The 22,147-nt window shown below is 45.4% G+C and overlaps 1 protein-coding gene across 1 annotated transcript in view; it reads left to right on the top strand.

Moving 5' to 3' along the window:
- The window catches only part of polq (polymerase (DNA directed), theta), a 30,818-nt gene that overhangs the window by 1,580 nt on the left and 7,091 nt on the right, over window positions 1-22,147 (top strand). Inside the window, exons 4-22 of the mRNA XM_036136923.1 lie at window positions 46-281; window positions 2,020-2,196; window positions 2,299-2,429; window positions 2,540-2,696; window positions 3,248-3,359; window positions 3,443-3,644; window positions 5,993-6,134; window positions 7,198-7,344; window positions 7,434-7,646; window positions 7,770-7,912; window positions 8,450-8,639; window positions 8,857-8,999; window positions 9,149-9,342; window positions 10,485-10,609; window positions 12,536-12,779; window positions 14,898-16,326; window positions 17,744-19,040; window positions 19,122-19,253; window positions 19,336-19,538. Of these exons, the coding sequence (XP_035992816.1) occupies window positions 46-281; window positions 2,020-2,196; window positions 2,299-2,429; window positions 2,540-2,696; window positions 3,248-3,359; window positions 3,443-3,644; window positions 5,993-6,134; window positions 7,198-7,344; window positions 7,434-7,646; window positions 7,770-7,912; window positions 8,450-8,639; window positions 8,857-8,999; window positions 9,149-9,342; window positions 10,485-10,609; window positions 12,536-12,779; window positions 14,898-16,326; window positions 17,744-19,040; window positions 19,122-19,253; window positions 19,336-19,538 (5,617 nt within the window). The remainder of the gene's footprint in view (window positions 1-45; window positions 282-2,019; window positions 2,197-2,298; window positions 2,430-2,539; window positions 2,697-3,247; window positions 3,360-3,442; window positions 3,645-5,992; window positions 6,135-7,197; window positions 7,345-7,433; window positions 7,647-7,769; window positions 7,913-8,449; window positions 8,640-8,856; window positions 9,000-9,148; window positions 9,343-10,484; window positions 10,610-12,535; window positions 12,780-14,897; window positions 16,327-17,743; window positions 19,041-19,121; window positions 19,254-19,335; window positions 19,539-22,147) is intronic.

Raw genomic sequence — 22,147 nt, 5'->3', positions numbered from 1 at the left:
GGCTTCTCCCTGACATTCCCCCGCTCTCTGTGTTGAACTATATAGGCAGGAGCTCAGAGGAAGAGGCTCTGCTCCAAGCGACGGCAAAGACAAGTCGATGAAGAACACCGATCCGCCTCTGGATGTATCTACGGACTATATTTTATTCAGCCCCACGCGTCTCGCAGCGGCCAGGCGGAGGACCAAACTCCAGCAGTCGCTACACAATCAGTCCGTCTCTGTGCTCACGGTGCCCAGCGGCCTGGAGCTCAGCACTCTCAGCGACACACTTCCTCCGCCAGGTAAAGTGTTTTTTTTTTTTTACGCGCAGCTGGATTTGATGTCTTACCTTCATCTCTTTCTGATTTTTAATCGATCATAGATCGGGAAACTAAACGAGAGATACTGTGCTGTAATACAGTGTCTTTAAAAAAAAGTCTTCCTGCCCCTTGAGCATTTTGCCGTGTTACATCCACAAACCTTCACATACGCGTATATCTCGGTCCAGTAGAGAACGACAAGCTGGGCCGAACTGATGCAGAGCTGGTTGGAGATAATTACAGGGGAATAAAGGGGGAAAAAACCGGTGAGAAGCTGCAGAAGTCTGAGTTGGAGGTTCACTCTCCGACAGGATAAGGACCATCAGCGTGCGGCCAGAGCTACTTTTGAATGGTTCGGTCAGAATGGCCCAGTCAAAGCCCAGAGTTAAATCTAGTGGAGAACCTCACTTTGCTAACCCTAATGGTATTATTGGGTTTGTTATTTACCCCCCCCCCCACGCTGATTCATTAAGAGGGGTGTTAAACATCAGCATCTTTACTATAAATAAATGCACTTACCATGTGCTGTTAAGCCATAGATTTACCCTACGTAATGTCATTTGTTTCTTGAAGTAGCCTATTTAACAAATTATGAAATTAGTTTTCTTGTTTTGTTTTTTAAAGAGCGTTATTTGTGGATTATCAAATCCTTTTTTATCATCTGTTTTACTGTTATCGCAAAAGTTACAATACAGTAAATAGACCTTTGACCCCCCCCTGACCAAAATCATTGGAGATTGTGGTGGCAATATGACAATATATGTTGGACAGATTAAGGATTAATAATTAACATGCAAGGCGCTTTATGTTTCCGCTTGTTGAGCGAAAGGACACAGCGGGACAATCTTTGAGCAGATTTTGTGGAAAAACTAAATTTACTTAAGAATAAACATGTTACAAAATTGTTTAGATGAGCCGCAAAACCCCCAAAAACAAAATTTGGGGAGCTGACGCGCGCGGCCTGTTTGCTTCTTCCTATCTCTTTGATCGAAGGCCTGACTCCCTCGGTCCGGAGATCTGGTAGAAAAGGAGAAACAATTGCAAGAGTCAAACATTTATTTATTTATTTTATTTTATTTTTCTCTTTTTTTTCCTCATTTAAAATATGCATATTTATTACCATTGGAATTCCAAGGGAGACAAGAACTTACGTTGCCATAACGCCGCATTTAGTATATTACCCGACATCCTACCCCATGATGCTGCAAGCGATTTGTCTGCTTAACACTACCCAAGCACATCTTTAATAGACTGACCACCTCCTTACAGAATGTCAAGGGAGGGGGAGGGGGGGGGGGGGGGACCCCGCACAAGCGCCCATCTTCCCCAAACAAAGGAAATCTGTTCTTCCCTGCTAGCTACAAAAACAACAATCGTAATTTATAGCTCAGGTCTGGTTTTAAGAGTTTAACCAAGATAACATTCAGACCCATAAAACATCCTGACTTCGTGCCTGGCCTCTGCTTGAACACATCTGTTTTCAAATGAATCAGCAAAAACCCCATCCCAAGTCCAAGCCACTGTTAAATGATGACGAGATAACTCTTCAGGCTTTAAAAACACATGTTAACACAAACATTATTACACATTTCCTTAACAGAACACAGGGGAGCTGGGGCTTTTAGAGCAGCGGACCACTTTCCAGGCTTTCACCTTCAGACCCCCTTTGAATATAGTGTGAATAAATATGATGCATTGACGGTTCTGAGCTCCGTTGCAGGCGTTGCCGTGCGCGCTCCCGAGCGGCAGGCCGAAAAGCTGCTGTTATCCAGCTGGGGCTTGCCGAAGCCCGTCCTGGAGCGCTACCAGCACCACGGGGTCACTCGGATGTTTGAATGGCAGGCCCAGTGCCTCGCCGTCGGACAGGCGCTGCGCGGGGGGAACCTGGTGTACTCTGGTGAGGGCGGCGACGTTTCCCCCACAGCGTGACTCCCAGGGCTCCAAACGGCTCGCCGTCGCTCACCATGTTCCCCGCCGCGTGTCTGTCTTTAAAACCAAGCACCCACCAGCGCCGGCAAGACTCTGGTGTCCGAGCTGCTGATCCTGAAGCGCGTGCTGGAGACCAGGAGGAAGGCGCTTTTCATCCTGCCGTTTGTTTCCGTGGCCAAAGAGAAGATGCACTACCTTCAGGTGACGGGGCACAGGAAGCAAACGCGTGCGCGGTTGTCTCTCACAGCCTGGTGTGCTGTTTGCTTCGTGTTCAGCGCTAAACTTGGTTTTGTGTCTGTCGCTCTCTGCAGAGCGTGTTCGAAGAGGCTGGGATTCGTGTGGAGGGCTACATGGGGAGCACTTCAGCTGCGGGAGGATTCACCACGCTGGACGTGGCTGTTTGCACCATAGAAAAGGCCAATTCTTTAATTAACAGACTGATTGAAGAAAACAGCATGGATCTCCTGGGTAATACACCCTTTATAGGTCATTTTTAAGATGTTGAAAGTCTTAAACTGCAGATTTGGATCTTTCTTTTTTAGAGTTGTATTCAAAAAAAGTAAAAAACAAAACAACTGGACTTGTTTTTCGTAGTTGAAGTTGGAGTAACAAGCTTGGTACTCCACATTACTCCAGACTTTTTGAATTGAGTAAGCTTCCTGGAGAGGAGGCGAAACGTCTTCAAACTACGAAAAACAAGTCCAGTTGTTTTGTTTTTTTACTTTTTTTTTGGAATGACCATGACCTGGATGACTGAGAATCTTCACCAGCTTAGAGTTGTATTATATTCCATACACTTTTCTTTACTATGAAAGTGTTGAATTTTGTAACATTTTACGCTATACGTCATTTAAAGACATAAGGACTAAAAAAAATACGATAAAACAAAAGCAACAGGCTAAAATAAAGTATGAAAACCGTCTTTTTGCAGGTCTAATTGTAAATATTCATCACCGCTGCCTCACAGAGAATGACCTGATTGTTTAAATTGATTGAAAAAATGATTTCTATTCTGCAAGGCGTGGTGGTGGTCGATGAGTTGCACATGGTCGGTGATTCTGGAAGAGGCTACCTGCTGGAACTGCTCCTGACCAAAATCCGCTACATCGCCCAGAAGCAGAACACATCAGGGTGCGTGTCTCAACGCTTCGCTGTCGCACGCTCTCCTTTGGGTGCAGTGTTTAGGACTCCCGCGCTGACTCGTCCTTCTGCAGGTCTCTCGCAGAGGGCGTGCAGATCATCGGTATGAGTGCCACTTTGCCGAATCTCTCCCTGCTGGCTGGTTGGCTGGGCGCAGATTTATACCAGACAGATTACAGGCCCGTACCCCTGCAGGAGCATCTCAAAGTGGGAGGCAACATATATGACAGGAGCCTCTCCGTGGTCCGACAGTTCACCCCCGCTCTCAACGTTAAGGTAACCTGGCTGGGATGGTGTTTTATGAAATGTTTACTTCAGGATCGGGAGAGATCGGCAAACACAAATAAGGACTCAAATACTGTTTCTGTTAGAATATAAGGCACACATTTATTATTCCCCACAGAACACAGCAACACAAAACAGCAAGCACTTCGCACACGCAAAGTAGCAAGCATTTAAAGCCTGGCAAGCTTTCAAACAGCCGTGTTGTTCCATCTCTTACCATGGTTAGGACTGGGAAGTCGGTCAGTCCGGTTAGAGCACAATCCACACAGCCGGGCGTCCATACAACCCACGGCTGACTTCAATGACTGAGGGTGGTCCCCTCCTTTTTATACCAATAAACAAAGTATCAGATGGGAGGGAGAGTGGCCACTTCTCCCTCCCATCTGAGCTGATCAAATATAAACAAAATAAGGAATACAGAATCAGTCTTTCCCACAACACATTATCATAGGTTCCCACCACAAGTTAAAACAAGTTATAGCACAATAACACATGTTCTTAGTTTTATGTGAGCAACATAACAGACACGAGCATATATGTTGCTCTTCATAGCAACATAATTAAGCAGATATCGTTTAGATTTAATCAAAACCACAATGCAAAACATCCAACTGTTAATAGGAATATTTTTGGTGTAATTAAGAGGCAGGGGTATTTCTTTTTTTTAATAAGGATTCCAAAAGACGATCAGCAGTGATTGAAAGCGGCATATTTTCCCTTATCTGGTATTTTCATTTACGATCAGACAGTCAAATTTGAGTCTTTGATCAAAACTGAAAACTCCCAGCTTTTTTTTCTGCCTCTAAATGCATCAGTGAGCAGCACGTTGGTTGATGCACCTCGTTCAAAGTAGATTAAGAATCACATGAAGGTTAGGAACATGTGCTGTGGTGCGTACATGGGAACTGTGGGGTTGGAAATTGCTAACTCTATCAAGGAAACAGCAGCACATGTAGTCTTTCTTTCGTGGTTTCATGGTAGTTTCGATTTGAAACAAAGCGTAGACAAGAGTTTGCATGCGTTAAAGCCCTTAGAAAGAAAATCGCTCTCTGCCACTAAAAAGCTGATCGACGTTTCTCTAGTTTTTAACTAGAAAATACGATGTTGATGCACGCGTAGCTTCACATTGGCTTCTGTTGGCCTACCTCTCTTCTGAGCGGACGGTGATTTTAACACGTCAGAGGTCCGCTGAATAGGCCTTTTAACCGAGGAGTCGTCCAGTCCAGCGTTATATATAAAGACTTTAACACAAACACAGAGGCTTTAATAGAAACGGACTGCTTAAAACCAGCACGTCATGCCCTGATCTTTACAAATTCAGGAGCAAATAAAATAAAAATCCTCACTGCCATCATTTGGAAAATGTTACAAAGCCATTCTAAGGCTTTGAAAGGCCAGCGGACCACAGTGAGAGCCCTTATGGAACAATGGCAAACCATCTCAGGAGTGGCCAGCTCGTCAAAATAACTCAAGAAGTGCATTGATTGGATCTGCAGTGGAGTGGTCTAGTTAAAGTCTGGATATTAATTGAACCTAAAAATGGCGGTTGCTGGTTTCAAACCCTTAACAGCGATGTAAAAGTGTTCAGTTAGTACAAATGTCTCATGGCAGCTATTGACAGATGTTTTATTTTAGAGCACTTTGCGTGTTAAAATTAGGGTAAAATCCCCCATTCCTGGCAACTCTGTTGGTTTAAAATCCGCATGAATGGTGCCGGATCCCAGTTTTGCACCAAATAATGAAAAGTCGATGAACTACAGCTCAGAAAAGCAAGTAAAATTTCAGCATTTTGTAATTTGTTATTTAAGTTTGTAACCATTTCAATAATCTACATTTGCGTAATGTCAAAAAGGTAAATAGAGTCATCTCCTTTTAAAACGGTGTCAGTCTGGGGCCTAAAGATCACAACTAAATTCAGATTTATAATTTAACATTCCTGACATTATTTTTGCGAACAGCCTTTCTCGGAGTGGTGGTCATCGACCTGTTTTCCATCTCGCAAAAACCCGCCTCTGTTGAATAATTTCTACATGTTTCACCCAATCACATTACGTCTCTGGAACCGATCGCCATAATTAGTCGTATGACACTCCAAGCGAGCGCTTACTACTTTTGCAATTACCCAAAAATAATTACAAATGATTTCAGCGTTTTTCACATTGAGTTTTAACGCTGGCCTTGAAGTCAGCTACCGAGGTGAAGTCCGTGTTTACAGCGGCCAGCCGAACCGTAACCCCAATGATCTGTACATCATGCTGCATCCCAGCTGTTTCAGTGATGGAGGCGGTACACGCTGCTTTTTTAACTGCTTAACCATAACGCGCTTGTGTCCCTTCAAGGGTGACGACGATCACATCGTGAGCCTGTGTTATGAGACGGTGAGAGAAGGCCACTCCGTGCTGCTGTTCTGCCCCTCCAAGAACTGGTGCGAGAAGCTGGCCGATACCATCGCCAGAGCGTTCTTCAACCTCAGAAATACAGGTTTGACTCGAAAGGAGAATTCAATTCAATTCAATTTTATTTATATAGCGCCAATTCATGAAACATGTCATCGCAAGGCACTTTACAAAGTCAAAATCAATCATATTATAAAGATTGGTCAAAAATGTCCTATATAAGGAAACCAGTTGATTGCTTCAAAGTCCCGACAAGCAGCATTCACTCCTGGGGAACCGTAGAGCCACAGGGAGAGTCGTCTGCATTGTACATGGCTTTGCTGCAATCCCTCATACTGAGCAAGCATGAAGCGACAGTGGGAAGAAAAACTCCCCATTAACAGGAAGGAAAACCTCCAGCAGAACCAGGCTCAGTGTGAACGGTCATCTGCCTCGACCGACTGGGGGTTACAGAAGACAGAGCAGAGACACACCAAGAGAGACAAACAAGCACAGAAGCACACATTGATCTAGTAATCTGTTCTACATTAGATGGTAACGGCGGGTGATCCGTCTTCTCTGGATGATATCACAGTTAACAGAACGCCAGACCAGATGTACCTACTATGAAGAAAAAAAGAGAGAGAACAGAAAGTTAAAAGCTGAAATGATGACAAGCAATGCAAAACTAGAGAACAGTAGAACTCAGTAGAGTGAGAAAAATAGACCCTGATGTCCTCCAGCAGCCTAAGCCTATAGCAGTAAAACTATAGAGATAGCTCAGAGTAACATGAGCCACCCCTTTGTCAAAAAGGAAAGTTTTAACATTAGTCCTAAAAGTAGACTGGGTGTCTGCCTCACAGACCAAAACTGGGAGTTGGTTCCACAGGAGAGGAGCCTGATAGCTAAAGGATCTGCCTCCCATTCTACTTTTAGAGACTCTAGGAACCACCAGCAGACCTGCAGTCTGAGAGCAAAGTGCTCTGTTAGGAATAACCGTGGCACTTTGCTACCAATAACTGCGTATTCTTTAAATAAAGCGACTTTAGATCCCGAAGGACTGTTGACGCGGTGCAGATGTTTAACCCATTGTTGTTTTTCATTTGAGTTGAGCGCCCTTTTCTAGTAACAGGCGTCAACGTCTTGGAACGGCGCTGTCTTTCTTCCAGATCCTCAGGGTGAAGGCGTGCCTCCACCTGTGTGTCTGGACACGGCGGGCCTGGTCGATGTAATAGCTCAGCTCAGGCGAACTCCGGCCGGCCTCGACCCCATCCTGCAGCGTACGGTCCCGTGGGGGGTGGGCTTCCACCACGCCGGTGAACACCCAGCCCTGTACCGCCATTTTTGTATTAGTTTTATTTATTTTTTGGTCTAATGTGTAAACAAGAACGGCTTCCCTCCGCAGGACTGACGTTTGATGAGCGGGACGTGCTGGAGGGAGCTTTCCGTCAGGGCTTGGTCAGAGTTCTGGCGGCCACCTCCACCCTTTCATCGGGAGTCAACCTTCCCGCTCGCAGGGTCGTCATACGGACTCCGGTTTTTAACGGCCGCTTGCTGGACCCGCTCACGTACAAGCAGATGGCTGGACGAGCTGGGAGGAAGGGGGTGGACACGACAGGTACCGGGCGAGAGAGGCCGGCGGCAGAGAGAAGTCGACTGCCTCTCGTGATTTCATGCCGTGGGGTGCCGGAGCTTATCTTTGCTTTTAAAGCCATAGGGTTTTGCTGTTCCTCTCCTCTAGGTGAAAGTGTGCTTGTGTGTAAGCAGAACGAGCACCAGAAGGGCATCAGTCTGCTCCAGGGTGCCCTTCAGCCAATCAGCAGCTGCCTGGTGCGGAGGGAAGGCGAGGGGGTGACCACCAGCATGCTCAGAGCCATCCTGGAGGTACCGATCTAAAAACAATAGCTAGTGGGAATGTTTCCGCCTTATGTGATCTCTGTTGCTACACTTAAGTTGATTCCTGTGAACACAATGTCTTGTAATGATTCCTCCCCCATTAGAGTTCTGATTTTTCATTGCAACCCTAAAATGCATTTAATCTGGATTTTTTTGTTCGGTCTCATCTGACCACAGCACCTTTTTATGGCTTGGTCCAAACTGCTAAGTATAAATCACACACATGTCGACTCCGTTAACAAAATTAGGGGATTTTCAAAGGTAACTGTTGCATTAGATATTTAATCAGGGGCATTAGAGTAAATGAGCTGAATCCAGATGCACGCCACGGTTTTCAGGTTTTTAATTAGTAGAAAACGACGTTTATCGGAGTCCTTCCGCTTCACAACAATACTCTGCTTTGTGTGTCTCTTTGTGTTGGTCTATCACATAAAATCCTAATAAAACACCGAAGGTTCTGCTCGCGGTGTAGGAAACAAAAATGCTAAAATGTCGTGATTCTTGTTTTAACCCATCTTCTCCCAGGTTATTGTTGGAGGTGTGGCCAGCTCTCCGCGGGACGTGAGGCTGTACGCCTCCTGCTCCCTTCTAGCTGCCAGCATGAGAGACGACGGCGGGAAAGAGTCGACAGAAGAGACGAGCAGCGGAGCTATTGAGGCTTGTGTTGATTGGCTGATGGGGAATGAGTTTATTAGTATTCAAAGGGACGGGCAAGGTAATGCCAAGGAATATTGTTCTTGTCAATGACTGATTTATCCTGTACTGTACAATACTGCTGCATGTTTAGGAGACTTCCAGTAATTCTTTAATTTCTCTAAATAACTCATTTTTCATCTGTAGACATTAGCGTGTTATTAGCTCTACTGTTTTGAGCTTTGCTGACCTTTTCTTCCGTTGTTCTTGTTCTCACCATTATGCCCCTGCATCTCCAGATGAGCAGTACTGTCCAACCCAACTCGGCGCCGCCACTCTCTCCTCATCCCTCTCTCCTCCGGAGGCTTTGGGAATATTTGCAGATCTCCAGCGGGCCATGAAGGGATTTGTACTCGAAAGTGATTTGCACATCCTGTATCTGGTACACGCGAAAATACCCTCGTGAAAAGAACCTAGCGGGGAATATACCCAACCCGGCTACTGATTGTACATTCCTTCGTTTATTGTAAACCAGCAACAACAAAAACACTTCTTTGTAAAGTCCTAAAGCTCCCGTTTCCAAATGTCCAGATTACTCCGCTGTACGCCGAGTGGACCACGATAGATTGGTATCAGTTTTTCTGCCTGTGGGAGCAGCTGCCGTCGTCGATGAAGAGGGTGGCGGAGCTGGTCGGGGTCCAGGAAGGCTTTCTTGCTCGATCTGTCTCAGGCAAAATTGTGGCCAAGACAGAGAAGCAGCTCAGACAGATGGCCGTTCATAAGCGGTAAAGCACCCGCTTAACCTCGCCGCCGCTCGTTTTTGTCGTACAGTTTCTCACATTTGCTTCTTCATAAACACCCCTGTAACCCTTTAAAGTGTGGCACCAGGTACGGGCGCATCGTGGATGCAAGCGGTGGATACAGGGTCATGAATTCATTAACATCACAACCACAAGGACCAATATAAAGCAAGTTAACCAAATTTATCAGCCTGCGACCCCCAAAAATAAAAGTGCCAGAGACTGGTGAGCCCCTTTTGGCAGGTGGGATTTTGTTCTGAAAATAAAATCATAAAAATAGGGGAATAAAGTCATCTTTTTATATGAACTCTTACAAAAAAGTGCAGCCCCTTGCTCTGTGTTAAAACGAATGTTGAGCATCTTGTAAACTTAGTTAGTTTGGTATTGGTGTGCCCGCCATTAATTTGACCTTTCCAGAAGAGAGGCCACATCAAAGCCATGGTTTCTCAATGCTGAAGGTTATTTGGCCCAAGCTGCGCACAGCACCAGCAAATTTGTGAGAAAAAAACAACACCCCGATTCCACGAGAACACTGGCATTTTTGACCTAAATCCAAAAAGCAAGATGGCAGAAAAGGAATGCAGAATATCACCCTGAAAATGCTTCGTAATAGGGAAACACGGTGGAGAAAAAGTTTACGGGGACTGAATATGTTTAATATTTAGGCTCTTTTTAAAATCATGAGTACGATCACAGACATACGGCTCAGTTAGAAGGATTATTAGCGCCTGCATTTTCTTTGGGATTTCTGTGTTGCTAAATTTTAAAGCTAAATCAAGAATCTCTGTCTTACCATAATGAAATGTGGGTCAAACGCCGGCTCAAAATGCACATGGATTACACAACACGCAGAAACGACAAGACTTGATGATTTCACCTATTTTTTTCTTTTTCTTTTGATTACACGCTTTAATCTTCCCATGAAATGTTGTTGGTGCAAATAGTCCTCAGCATTCGACAGGTCAAAAAGACAGCAGTCCCTTTACAGACGATGTAGGTTACTGCGCAGTTGTACGAGTTTATCAGGAAAACCCTCACTGAGAAGTTAAAAAGTGTGCAGATAGTCATTCCCAGAAACTGAAAGTGAGAAAACTTGTAAAAATCCAAATTTCTACCCTTTTTTTCAGGTTTTTTACAACTCTTGTTCTCCAGGATCTGGTTAGCGAGGTTCCTCTGGGATCCGTTGCTTCAAAGTACAACTGCAACCGAGGACAGCTGCAGTCTCTCCAGCAGTCTGCTTCTACGTATGCGGGTAGGTGTCTGAGAGCGTTGCAGCGTGGCATCGTGACTTCTAGAGATCATTTTGAACTTTGCACAAGGGAGAGCAGTAACACTGATCAGAAACACCTTAGGATTATCCACACATGCCACCCGCAGTCACAGCCGAAGGTTTTGGAAGAGGCAGAAACGTCGGAGAGGTTGTTTTGTTGTTTCTTGTTCTTTTACTAGTCTGCTGAAAAGTAAAAGCACTTACTGCATTTTGAAGACTTTGCTTTGTAAATGCATCAGGTGTAAGTGAGAGAAATATATAAAGAGAATCATTCTGGTTTTATTTGTGCTTTGAGTTGCTGCGTTTGTTGGTTTCTGCTTTTAATCCTGATTTGTGAGAACTGACCATAGTCTCCTAATGGGGTGAGGAGATTCCCAGTCATAGGTCCAACAGTCTACAGAGGGAATCTGTAGGGGGTTAAATACTTTTTTTGTTTCATTTTGTCTCGCTGTAGCGCTTACCTTCTCTTCTGTGGACACATTTTTTCCCTAGAAGTCTCAAATGGTCAGAGAGATAAAAAATGGCACCAGTAATCAAAATTCTTATCAAAAAATAAAAATACATCTTGCAGAATTTCAGCCTGTTCTCGCTGTCTTTTAGATAGTTTGCTAACTTTTTGGTCTAAAGGCCGTTGTCCAAAAGTCCTGCCGTCACTGTTGGTCCAATGCACTTAATCCTTAATCCAAGCTCTGCACTGGTGGCAACCCAATGCAGTAGCGCCATCCTCAGGGGGTTGTAAGGCAATAGTGTTTTGCATGCTCCTCTTTGGAGGTGAACGTCGCTAACACAAACACCAGCAATTTCAAGAACATCTGCATCTTTTTTCCTATTTTCATTTATTCAGTTGTCAAGTTACATTGATAAAGGGATTCCAGCTTCACCTGTTCTAATAATCGGCTTTGCTCTAATAACGTTAGCTGATCATTTCATGCCTGGCTAGAAATACTGTCAAAATTCTTTATTTTTTTATGAGGTATTTCTTAGCTCTAACAAACCAATTACTTAACATGCATTTGATTATATGAAAGAAAAAACTAAAATCTAAATCCTCAAAGTTGCTACAACCTTTACCATGGCTGTTGACACGATTGCCAAATTTCTCCATGTCAGGAAAACGTTTAGTTACTTTTGCTTAGATCACAGGGTCAATGTGTAGCTCAGAATCACATCTAAGAAAGAGTCAGTCCATAAATTAGAAAATAATTGAAAAGTTCATTTATTTCAGTCTTGACAAGCAGTGTTCACTCCTCCTGAAAGAGCGTAGAGCCACAGGGAGAGTCGTCTGCATTGTTGATGGCTTTGCAGCAATCCCTCATACTGAGCATGCATGAAGTGACAGTTGAGAGGAAAACTCCCCTTTAACAGGGAGAAAAAACCTCCAGCAGAACCAGAACCAGTATGAACGGTAATCTGCCTCGACCGACTGGGGGTTACAAAAGACAGAGAAGAGACACAAAAAGCACAGAAACACACACTGATCCAGGAATCCTTTCTACGTTATATAGTAATAGTGGATGATCTGCCTCCCTAGGGTGATGTCACAGCTAACAGAACACCAGACCAGGTGTACCTACTATGAACTAAAAAATGTCAGAGAACAAAAAGTTAAAAGTTGAAATTACCACAAACATTTAAGATTTGAATATGACATCAGAGCTTTAAAAAACATTTTGATACAGAAATGTGGGCTTAATAAACAATCGAATACCTGCTTCACGGTTGTTATTTTCCAAAGGTACTTGTAATCGGACAAATGAGCCTCACCAGCGCGGACATTCTGATTGAATAAGACTGTATACCGGCTGTCGCTTCGTTTTGCTGAAAAAAGCAAAGCGAACCAACTTGATTTTACAAGTTCACCATTGCTTCTCCCATCCCATCCCTCCCTCCCTTCCTGCCATCTTTCAGGCATGGTAACGGTGTTCTGCAAGCGTCTGGGCTGGCACAACATGGAGCTGCTGTTGTCTCAGTACCAGACCAGGCTGAGCTTCGGAGTCCAGAGGGAGCTCGTCGACCTGGTCCGGCTTTCCCTCCTCAATGCAACGCGAGCCAGAGCGCTGTACGCCCAGGGTCTCTGCACCGTGGCCCAAGTAGCCCGGGCCCCTGTTGCTGACGTGGAGAAAGCGCTGCGCAACGCCGTCCCATTCAAGAGGTAGACGTGGAGTGGATTATGCCTGTTTTCTATGAAATGTTAGCTCATATTTGTTGTTTCCCCCAAAACAACAAATTGTTGTACCACACCAGATGTTATTCTTTAAGTAAGCCATTAAATACCAACACCAAATATGCCTCGTACCATACAGACGAAGTCCACAGTGGGAAACTGTGAATTATAGCTTAGATTTATGTGGGAAATAATTTTTGTTCAAAACACTTGAAATGCATTTCACCTCCGTTAACAAATGCCACCACATATTTAGAAAATGATTAATCCCAGAGGCCATTTTAATTGCATTTAGACCCCTTAATGACTTACTAGTCATCATCAATCTTCTGGCATCATTCAACATGGATGCTTGACCATCCTGCACTGCAATAATGGCAGCGCTCATTTAAATATCGGCTTGTTTCCTGCCATGGACACAACTCTCTAAACCACTCTTGATGTGTGTTTGGGATCATTGATTGTCCTGCTGGCACACCGAGTGTGTCCAGAGCTCAACCAGCTCTTTACTCGAGGGAAAGTGAAAGAATGAGGAGACAAGTCTTCCTTGTACACTGGGAAGCGCTCCAGGATCCCTCGCAGCGTCACAGCCCCTCAGCATGCTGCTACCACCACCATGCTTGACATTGTTCTGGGCAAAAAAGCTCCGGGTCTGTCTCTTCTGACCATGTAAAGGTTCTTGAGAAGGCGTTCGACTTGTTCATATCGGTAGGTGAGAACATCAGTCATGCTTCCTGGTGTCGATTTTGAACCAGGAGCTTCTCTCTCGGTCGGGTCCTCTCGGTGAATCCAATTACCAGGTGGTTCCAACCTCTTCCAGTTTATAATAGGCTGAGCTTTGGCTTTCTTGAACCAATTTACTTTGATCTGATGGGGACGATCCGTGTGAGGTGGTTGAAAACTGGTCGCACGAGGGTACAACAGGACAGCGATCCAAAGCACACACTGCACTGGATATAACTGACTAACATTCATTTTCTGAAATGACCCTGAGTTCAACGCAATTTAAATTTTTTTTAATTGTGTTTAAAAGCTGAATTTGGGGCAAGAAACCAAACACCTGAATTTGACACCACTATTCTTACCAAGGGGATAGTGATGCTTTTTATTTGCAACCTGTTCAATCTAAAGAGCCATTTCTGCCCATCGCCCACCCCCGCCTCACTAAAACTGGCTTATTGCCACAGGACAACTTCTAATTTCTACTACAGGAAATTTGTTGTCATTTTCAAAGAATTACTGTATTCTTATTATTTTTAGGTTTTAAAATAAAGGAAACAAAAAAAAAACGTACAAAAAGAGGATGAATACGTTTTTATTTCTATGCTATTTCTATCTTGACATTTGTGGAAAATGATGCTAAATAAGCAGATAGTTTCCAACCTAATGACAATAAGAATAGATCTAAAAATCTGAAAAAAATATATTGTTATATTGTGTTATTCTGTTGTCGAAATTCAATGTGATTATTTCATGAAAAACTGTTAAAACCTGCATTTGTTATATCTATATTTAAAAACATTAGCTGGTTCTTTATCGTTTTTAGCCAAAGTTATTAAGAGTCATTATGGCCTTCTGAAGGACTGGTGATCTGCCCAGGGTTTAAACAGCTACCGGCACCAGAGACCTCAGCCAAGATAAACGGCCATAACACAGCGAAAGTCACGCCAGAACTTTGAGGACGGCTACAGAAAGTCTGCGGAGACATTCATCTACTTATTAGTTTGTAATTACGATACTGGGAGTATTAAAGAAAACTCACAATAAATGCAAACTTGTGGATCCTGTTCCTAAAAATCATTGCCGCAGGGTTTTTATCATCAGGCCTCCCTTAGTAAAAGATGCAGATTTAAAAGCCTCAGGTCAGCATATGATGGACCGTTATAAGCTTGACTTATTAGTTTTACAGATATGTCCCAAATGATGTTAAAAGAAACTGCCTGTCATCAAATAAATCTGGGCACAGAATAAAAGTCCAACTAATGTATCTTTATTCTAACTTCCTTTAACATGAGGCTTTAGATAAAACCATTGAATCCACTTTAAGAATGCCCAATCCTCTCCACATTATCCTTAACATTATCTTTATCTTTTTTTCATGATCAGTTCTAAGCGAGCGGTGGATGAGAGCGAGATGGAGGCGGCGGAGAGGCGGAACCTGCGCTGCGTGTGGGTCACTGGCGGACGGGCTCTGACAGAGCAGGAAGCAGCTGCTGAGATCGTTTCTGAGGCCAGGCTTCTCCTTCAGGAGGACCTGGCTCAGCTCGGCGTTCACTGGGACCCGTCGACACTCCCTCCACAGGCGCCCTCTGGAAGCAGCTCTGATGATTCCCCCAGCGGGGACTCGGACGCTGCGTCTGCCCCGCATGTCGCCCCGCGCCGTTCGCCGATGCGCAGGACTGAAGGGCATCCGTCGGGAACGCACACGGGGAGGAGGAACACCAGTAAGAGTCACGGGGAGGAGATTGGGAGAGATGCCGAAATCCAGGAGAAGGTTGCCGATGGGAAAGGCGCGCTGGAGGGAGAAGCAAAGAAGCCAGATGTGACGGACCCTGAAATCAGCGACGTTCTGGTAGAAAGAGCTGAGGGAAGAAATGAAGCAAAACCAAGCACATCCAGACAAGACGAGGCTGAACATGAGGACAAACAGGAGACAGCAGGGGCTGTACAACATGGGGGAAGGTTGGAAAGTATCAGTTTAGTAGAAGAAGATAGAAGAAAAAGAAACAAATCAGTCGAAGAGCAGACTCATCATTATTTAAACCAGCCTGCTGCTGAAATGAGCCTCACTCAGGAGTTAGCCGAGATCGTATCCAGCCCTCTCCCTCCGCCGCCCCCGCCCCCACAGCCTCAGCCCCCACCCTCCCCCGCCCCGCCCCCAAGGTTCAGAGCCCCGGTTTGCCGCTTAGCGCATCGACCAAGTGCCCCCACAAGCACAGAAAAAGGAGACTGTTCTTCTCCTCTGCTGCCTGGCACACCAAAGCACTCGGCTGCGTTGCGCAAAGTCCTCCAATCGATACAGACCGGCAGGGGCGTGCAGGACCGGCTGCAGCCTGCTGACTTATCGCCGTCAAAAGTCCCCAACGCAGCGCCTGTCACTCTTCAAGAAAACCCAGATGTCGCTTCTACACCTCCGGGTGCAGACTCTGCTCCCCTGTTCACTCCCGAGGCCAAGCGGAGGAGAACGGAGGCCGGGGGCGTGGATAGGTTTTCCTCTCCTGAGCTGTACGCAGGCAGCAAGACTGACGAAGAGGAGCAGAGGGACGCAGAGGAGGAGGAGGAGGAGGAGAGTTTCGGCCGCAGCTTGGACCTGGACACTCAGACGGAGAGAATAATCGCTCAGCGTCCGCTCACAGGTACAGCCGGAGGAAGAGACGAGGCGGCGGAGCAGCAGGGGGAGCGACGCGGGGACCGGGTGAAAGGAGCAGACGATGACAGAAGGGACGAAGCTGAAGGCCCTGAGACGGCGGCCGCCAGGTTCCAGATTTCTGTCACAGAGAGTCAGATGGAGCTCATCCTCAACAGCAACCCCAGAGTAAGCGACAGCGTCAACTATTCATGCCTGTTGAACCTTATTTTACCTTTAATTAAGTCACAACCACTAATGTTTATTTGAGTTTCTGCTTTAGTGGGATTTTAGGTGACAGACCAACACAAAGTAATGTGAAGTTTACTCTTCTTCTGTACCTAAAGTGTTTAATCTGATACGCCTATATAAAGTCCAGTGCACCTAACTTCTGTAAAAGAGGCTCGTTATAGAGCAAACAGCGAGAGTACGGCACAACTACAACCCGACCAGCAGCCAAGAGGCGCTGGAGGAGCTGCACCGATCCACAGCTCAGGTGGGGGAACCTGTTGACGGCACGGCCATTAGCGGCGCGCTCCTCCAGTCTGGTCGGTAGGGAGGAGTGACAAGAAGGAAGTAGGGCTGAACGATTTTGGAAAATAATCTAATTGCGATTTTTTTTTCTTAAAATTGCGATTTAATACGATTTTTTTCCCAGTTTGATTTATCATGTCTTTTTAAACATATACAAACAACAAATCAATTTGTTTCCTCGCTGTGCAGATTAGTTGCTAAAACTCACAGCATCTAAACTCAGAGCAGTAATGATCGCGTTCTGACTACGATACATTTCAACCAAAATTGCAATTTTGACTTTTCTCTGCGTTAACCACAAGCAACAAAAATGACCTCTAAATAAAGATGTTTGTAAACAAGGACTAATTAAAACAAGAACTTTTAATGTTTCTATTAATCAGAATATTGTTCAAGAGAACAGCTTTTAGTTGATTTGGACATCAATCTTTGTTGAACATAAAGTGCAACCAACGAGCAAGTCAATGTATTAAACTGATTGACCAGTACTTAATGCTATGTATGATTATATAAACTCTAAAACAAGTAAAGTTAGATTATCTCACTGCTGCAACTGTCTTCCCTTCCATGTGGAGGCAAACCCACTTTAAACATTTTACCAACACCTAATGGACGTGTCTAATTCCCTAATTGTTACAGAGCCAAAAATTACAGACTCTGCGATTTGGAAATTGCGTTTTTTTTAAATCGCGATTATATTGAAAATGCGATTAATTTTTCAGCCCTAGAAGGAAGTCATATTGTACACTGTAGGAAGTCCTGTTTAGATGAGAGGACAGTGGAACCCTTTGATCCACTTGCAGTGCACTGTGTGTGTGTTGGAATACGAACACTGCACATCACCCTGAACGCACCATACAGGTCAATCCTGCCAGAGGCTGCTAAAGACATTGGACTGCGACAACAAAAATATTTGTCTTCTCTTTTACTACAACTTTGCACTACTTTGTGTTGGACGATGACATCAAATCCCCATAAACCCCCTTTTGCGGGGCACTGTGTGACATAAATGACCGTAAGCATGTTTGAAGTTCTACTTCCGGAGCCTCATCTATGGCGCCGTCTTTCACAGGCGTCTCCCAGTCCAGCTCAGGGAGATACAGACCAGGCTGGAGATGATCGTCAGCTCCCTGACAACAACGAGGCCGCAGCAGAGAGTCCCGACGGGAGCAGCGGCTTCCTGTTCGACAGCATGCACGACAGCGCTCTGCTGGACACGCTGCTCCTGAACCCGTCACCCGAGCCGGCAGGCGAAGACGAAGAGCCCGCCGGCCCGGCCCCGTCCGCCCAGCAGAAACGACGCAGCGAGCTTCTCGCCAACCAGGAGGCGGAGGAGCAGGAGGCGGTCCGGTGGGGCGAGTCCTTCTTCTGTCTGTCCGAGTGGGGGGAGTCGTTCCTGGTGGGAGAAGCGTTTCTGGGGAGGCAGGCGTTGTCGAGACACGCTGAGGGAGGCGAAGGGAACCAAGGGCTGCAGCAACCGAGCAAAGAGGAAGAGTCCGAGGAGGAGAAAGCCGGCGGCCGTCAGAGAGATGAAGAAAAAGATGCTCAACATGTTGAAAAGCAAACCGGAGAAGAGAGAGAAAACCTTATAGAAAATGATGTTTTTAGAACCCCAGGTGTCCAAAACTCTCCTGAAAGTGCCTTTTATTGCAGCCCTGGGTTACAGGAGATCTTTGACCGCTGGCCCAGCATGTCTGACCAGCCAGGTCCCACCGCCATCGCCGCCGCTGACACAGACGATGCTACAGAGCTACCCCGGCCAGCGGCACAGCCGGGCAGAAAGAGGAAACAGCCCCAACAACCCGACGCTACTCAAAAGGCGCAACCCCCCGAGAGACCAGGCTCGGCCGGCGACCTCATCCCCCCCACGCAGGACACGGCTCCAGTCACACCCAGAGTAAAGCTGACCACCTCCTCCGTCCTCTCGCCCGCCGTCACCCAGCCCCTGAAACAGTCCACCCCCTCAAACCGCCTCCAGGAAGGACCAACGGACGGAGAGCGAGCCACGGCCCACGCAGCCGTCTCCGTTTCTGACGGTAGACCACAGAGGAGCCCCCCGACTGGCCGGAGCCTCTTCTTCCCCCCACAGACGGCGGCCTCTCCGCCGTCCCCCCGGCCTGAGCCTCCGTCCGACGCAGAGTCCCCGGTGAGTCCCGGAGGCTTCGCCCTGCAGCTGTCCCAGGACGCCTCGCTCCTCTGCAGCGACTCGGGGAGCTTCTCCATCATTGACGTGGCGAGCGACCGGCGCCTGTTTGACACGTTCATCAAAGAATGGGAAACCAAAGAGCGGTTCTCTGTGGCCTTGGCCTGCGAGCGGAGGGCGCACAGGCGGCGGCCTGAGGACGACACAGGGGGGAGACATAGGAGAGGTGAGTGAAAAGGTTGAAGAAAATGTTTGAGCTGCCCTCCTGATTGTTTACCGCCACTCTCCGTCTTCTCGCCCCGCTAAGCATCAGCAGCTCATCCTACGCCTGACGGTTTCCCAGTAGGAGACGACGAGGGCCGCACTCTGATTGGACTATCCGTCTGCTGGGGAGTCAGGGACGCCTACTATGTTTCTCTGCAGCAGGAGCAGAGCGAAGGTATGGATTTAAAAGCAGGCAGCGCCTTTTTAAAAGTGTTTCCACAGCTCAGCCTTTCTGGTCCCCCCCCCCCCCCGGTCAGGTCTGAGCTCCAGCCTGGCTCCTCCGCCGCTCGACGAGGCTCTTCCGGTAACGCAAAGGCTGCAGCGGGTGAAGGCGTGTCTGAGCGCAGCACCGAGCGGTCGCAGGGGCCGCGCGGTTGTCGTCTATGACATCATCAAGGTGTACAAGAGGCTGGTACGAAGCTGCGGCATCAGCCTGGAGGGAAACTATGAGGATCCCAAGGTGAGAGGAGGGCAGGGTTCCCGCGGATCCTTAAAAAGTCTTAAAAGGCATTTAATTCTGTAATATAAAACTAAGGCCTTAATTGGCATTAAAATGTCTTAAATCAGTCTTTGTTAGGTCTTAAAATTGTTACCAGGTCATTTCCAGTCAGGTTTCCGTGCTCACCACAGTACAGAGACCGCCGTAATCAAGGTGTTTAATGACATCCATATAAATACAGACTGTGGAAGAACCACCGTGTTGGTTCTATTGGACCTCAGTGCAGCATTTGATACTGTTGATCACTCCATTCTGTTAGAATGCCTGGAGAACTGGGTCAACATCTCTGGTACAGCTCTCCACTGGTTTAAATCCTACTTAAAGGACAGGGACTTTTTTGTATCAGTAGGTAACTTTACATCAGAGATGACAAAAATCACATGTGGGGTTCCCCAAGGGTCCATTCTGGGTCCCCTCCTTTTCAATATCTACATGCTCCCTCTAGCTCAGATCATAAAAAACAACAACATCAGCTACCATAACTATGCAGACGACACACAGCTCTACATCACCATGTCACCAGGTGACTATGAACCAGTTCAGGCACTGAGTTAATGCCTAGAAGAAATCAATGCCTGGATGTGCCAAAATTTTCTTCAATTGAATAAAAACAAAACAGAAGTAATAATATTTGGACCAATAGAGGAGAGATCAAAAGTTAGCACACAGCTTCAGTCGCTTCAGCTAAAAACCACCAATCAGGCCCGAAATCTGGGAGTAGTGATGGACTCAGACCTGAACCTTCAAAAGCATCTAAAGACAGTTACAAGGTCGGCTTTCTATCACCTGAAGAACATTTCTAGGATTAAAGGACTGATGTCTCAGCAGGATCTGGAAAAACTAATCCATGCGTTTATTTTTAGTCGAATAGATTACTGCAACGGTGTTTTCACAGGTCTGCCTAAAAAGTGGATCAGACAGCTGCAGCTGATCCAGAACGCTGCTGCCCGCGTCCTCACTAAGACTAAGAAAGTAGAGCACATCACCCCAGTTCTAAAGTCCTTACACTGGCTCCCTGTATGTCAGAGAATAGACTTTAAAATACTAGTTAGTCTATAAATCCCTAAATGGCTTAGCTCCTAAATACATCACAGACTTGTTATCAGTGTATAAACCATCCAGACCACTCAGGTCTTCTGGCTCCAGCCTACTCTGCATACCTAGAACCAGAACTAAACATGGAGAAGCAGCATTTAGTTCCTATGCTCCACTTATCTGGAACAAACTTCCAGAAATCTGTAAAGATGTGGAAAACCTTAGTTCCTTTAAATCAAGATTAAAAACACATTTGTTTAAAATTGCCTTCAACTGTCCTAGTTAACTGAATCACCACTTTTTTGTTCTATTTTCTATCTATATTTTATTCCTACTTGCTCTTATTCTGTTTTATTTTGCTATATTTTAATCATGTAAAGCACTTTGCATTGTCTTTGTACTGAATTGTGCTATATAAATAAATTTGCCTTTGCCTTTTGCCTTTGCCTGCCTATAAATAGGATTTAGTTTTTGTAATCCTTACCAAACAGTAAAATAATTGACACAATTATATATATTTTTAATTTACCGAACGGCTCAATGTAACCATTATTGGTTCCGTCCCGATAGCGGAACCAATAAAAACTGTTGCGGCCGGACCATAGCTGTGAAAAAGAGTTGGCACTGGTTATGTTGTGGTTTTTATTACTGATTTATAGTTTATTTTAGTAGGGAACAAAACAAAGTTTGTGCAGTCAGTTCAATAGTTGTTAAAAATATATCTGTAATTTGTGTGTTTTTTAGCTTTATTCCTATATGGAATATTTTTCAAAATTTTAAACATGTCTACTGGGCCACAAAGTAATGGTTTATGTTAAAATAAACATTTGGGTGAAGTTGTCGCAACAAGGTTTATCTTGTTTATCGTGAAGTTGGTCTTAACTTTTTATTTCAAGTGGCATTAAAAAGTCTTAAAAAGTCTTGAATTTAACTTCCCTTATGCTGTAGGAACCCTGGGAGGGAAACATTAGAACTCTACGCACATATCATCAATTAAAACATAATAGAAATAATCCTTTATTAGCTAAATGTAAACTTACATTTTTTTAAATAAGAATTTTAGAGTTATCCCTCCTGAAAACTCCACCGCCAGTCACTCCAGGATCGGCCACCTCAGCGCAGATCGTCCGGTTGAGGTCAAGAGACGCATTAGATGGCCTGTTTCTGTCTAGTATCATAAGAAACTCTTATTGTTGAAAAAATAACTGCAGATGTCCCGCAATCAGGAAATGAAGATGGAAGATTGTCATTTTGAGAGCGTACGATAAGATCATGTAACAGAACGAAGATGATCCGGACTGACAAATTAGAAGAGAAGACCAAACTTTAACGCATGGTGGTGGAAGTGCTATGATTTGGGCAACTAGTGCTGAGTTCAGCAAGCTTTTGTTTTTTTCCAAAAAGTGTCTGAAAAATGAAAACAAAAAAGATCAGATGAATTTCCATATCTATCTGAAGACATTAGGGCAAAGATGGATACTTGAATGGCCAAATATTGAGATACTGTTTTTGAATGGTTTTGTCACCTCTGTAGA

This window comes from Fundulus heteroclitus, chromosome 5, assembly GCF_011125445.2.
Source record: "Fundulus heteroclitus isolate FHET01 chromosome 5, MU-UCD_Fhet_4.1, whole genome shotgun sequence".
NCBI classification, from domain to species: Eukaryota; Metazoa; Chordata; class Actinopteri; order Cyprinodontiformes; family Fundulidae; genus Fundulus; species Fundulus heteroclitus.
This window is presented reverse-complemented; position numbering and strand designations above follow the sequence as displayed.